The 2,523-nt window shown below is 42.4% G+C and overlaps 1 protein-coding gene across 1 annotated transcript; it reads right to left on the bottom strand.

Annotated features, from left to right (window-relative positions):
- Positions 1-332: 332 nt before the first annotated feature.
- Positions 333-1,729, bottom strand: LOC131677877 (uncharacterized). The gene is made up of 2 exons (XM_058957994.1): positions 1,011-1,729; positions 333-933 (listed from the first exon to the last, which is right to left on the bottom strand). The coding sequence occupies exons 1-2, from the start codon at positions 1,588-1,590 to the stop codon at positions 782-784; spliced, it is 732 nt and encodes a 243-aa protein (XP_058813977.1). The 5' UTR covers positions 1,591-1,729; the 3' UTR covers positions 333-781.
- Positions 1,730-2,523: the final 794 nt, after the last annotated feature.

Below are 2,523 nucleotides of genomic sequence, written 5' to 3'. Positions count from 1 at the left end.
TTCGCCAGCGTGAATAATCATTTCATTGTACCTTTGTTTGCAAGTCGATGGATAGAAAAAAATCATGGTGACAATGCTGGTGTCAAAAATTTATAGCGACGTTGGAACAAAAAGTTTCTCTTGTGTTCAATATGAGAATATTCATGTTTCAAGTAAACAGACCGTTTCGAATTAAAAGGTAAATTTACATAAACGAGGGCGCGTGTGATTTGGTAAGCTTGTACATTGAAAAACTGTAAATCGTGTATTTCCCGTGGTGAAAACTCAGTAGATATAAAAAACTAAATAAACTTTCTTTATTTCTTTATTCATTTATTGATCTATAGCTCCTTAACTGTAATATATGCAAAACATCTCAATTGGAATATACCGAAATAATAAAAAAATCCTTCACTTAATAGTAAAAAAAATATTGTGTGTGTGTTGGGACTCGAACCCAGGTCGGTTGCCATTCCTCATGATTTGCTAATCGCGCCAATTTTTGTAGTAGTTACTGTAGAATCCTCAAACGCGGTATTTCTTTCGGTATTTTAAACACTCGGTTGTTTAGTCGTTGCAGAGTAATTTATTCGACCGATCGGTTTCACAGTTCGTTTCTAACTAACTCGTAATAGCGACCTCGACTCACCTCTCGCCCAAGTTACTCTCTATATACCTATTTCTCTCAGCTACTTTCAAATACCTCTCCCGTACTTCTCTACATCCCTGTCCTACTCCGAGATAAGGAACTGATCTTTAAAAGGAAGGATACAAAAAAAATTACATGTGAGTCTCAGGTTGATCAATGTTCTACGTATCGACGTGGTATCTTCCGTATGCGAGCGGGTCGTTTCACAGACTCTTCTTGCTTATCGATGGAGGACTTGCGCTTATATTCATGGAGCTTGAGTGGTGTGCTATCAGCTGACAGATCCTTCTGATGATGGTTTGTACCTGTAGTAGATTCGAAGAAGTAATAAGAATATAGATGTGAAGTATACTTTGAACTGGTTCCGGATAGTGGATAATACCTGTAGGGGATTGTAAAGGTGTATTAGAATTAGACAGTGTTGGTGTCGAAGTTGGTTCTAACGGGTTGTCAGTGGTTAGTGCCTCCTTGGGTTCGCCTTGTAATGGCAACTTTTTCAAGTGTGTAACACATCGACGGAGGGATAAGCCTTCTTCGTTCACAACGATGGTGTCGTTTCCTTTTCTTTCCACAACTGTGAACCTTTTCAATGTAAATTTAGGTTCCAGTTTTCCCGAATCGTAATTTCGAAGAAGAACAATATCTCCTACTTTTATATCCGAAGCTACTGCGTGTCGACGTTGATCAGCATCAATTTTGCCTTTCAATTTCTTGATTGCATCGCTTTCTCGAACTCCGTCTTCACAACGCCAGCTTGGGTCGGTCCTCAGCGAGGGCAAAAGATCTTTCACCGGGCGACCTGTCATCAATTCCATAGGCGCTTTTCCGGTCATCGAATTCGGGGATGTGTTATACATGTGGACATAGTTTTTCACAGCCTTCCTCCAGTCTGAGTTCGTGGCTTTCGCTATACGCAGTGCTCTGAGTATCCCTTGATTCTGGCGCTCTACCAGCCCGTTCATTTGAGGCCAGTATGGGATGGTTCGCACCAATCGAATATTTTTTGATGTGCAATATTTAGAGAACTCTTCGCTTGCAAATGGTGGGCCATTGTCACTTCGTATGGTTTCCGGGTACGTTTGTTCCTCAAATACTTTCTCCAAGGCCTCTATTGTTTTGGCCGCGGTTGTGGTTTTCATTTCTATTACCTTAATAAATCGACTAAAGTAGTCAACCACGACAAGAAAGGTAGCGCATTATTTTGCCGAAAAGAAATCAATTGCGATGTCTTGCCATGCTCTTTCCGGCATCTCCTTTCGATGCATTGGCTCTGGAGGTCCTTGAGAGCTTACCGATGCACAACCAGCACATTCTTGGATTTTCTCAACAATATCTCGGTCCATGTATGGCCACCAAACCTTCTCCCTGAGGTATCTCCGCATGGTGACTACTCCGGGGTGTCCACGGTGAGCGATGTCTAGAGCCCTATGTCTCAGTATTGTAGGGAGTACTATTCGATCGTCTCGAACGATTATGCCACCTACGTTTCCCAGTTCTTTTTTAAATGCCTGATAATGAATCAACTGAGTCTGCCATTCATCAGTCTCGAGTGATTGCGAAACGGCCTCCAGAATCTCGTCCTGTTTTGTCGCTTGCCGAATTTCGTCAAGAGTTATGGCCACTGGTCCTTCTCCGATAGCGCAGAGATAGTGTTCAGCGTTGTCATCAAAAGGCTTATCTTCTTGGCAGCACAATCGAGACAGGATATCGGAGATGTTGGTTGAACCCGGAATATGCTTAATCTCGAAGTCGTAAGGTTGAAGACGAAGAGCCCAACCTTCAGCTCGCGTACAGGCACGTTTGCTTTCCCGATGGTTCCCGCCGTATATATATTCCAATGTTTTATGGTCCGTTAAGATGGTAAACTTGATGCCAAAAAGGTACAAGTAGAACCG

The sequence above is a fragment of the Topomyia yanbarensis genome, chromosome 1 (genome assembly GCF_030247195.1).
Source record: "Topomyia yanbarensis strain Yona2022 chromosome 1, ASM3024719v1, whole genome shotgun sequence".
Taxonomy (NCBI): Eukaryota; Metazoa; Arthropoda; class Insecta; order Diptera; family Culicidae; genus Topomyia; species Topomyia yanbarensis.
The sequence above is the reverse complement of the archived record's forward strand: the minus strand, read 5'-3'. Positions and strand labels throughout refer to the sequence as shown.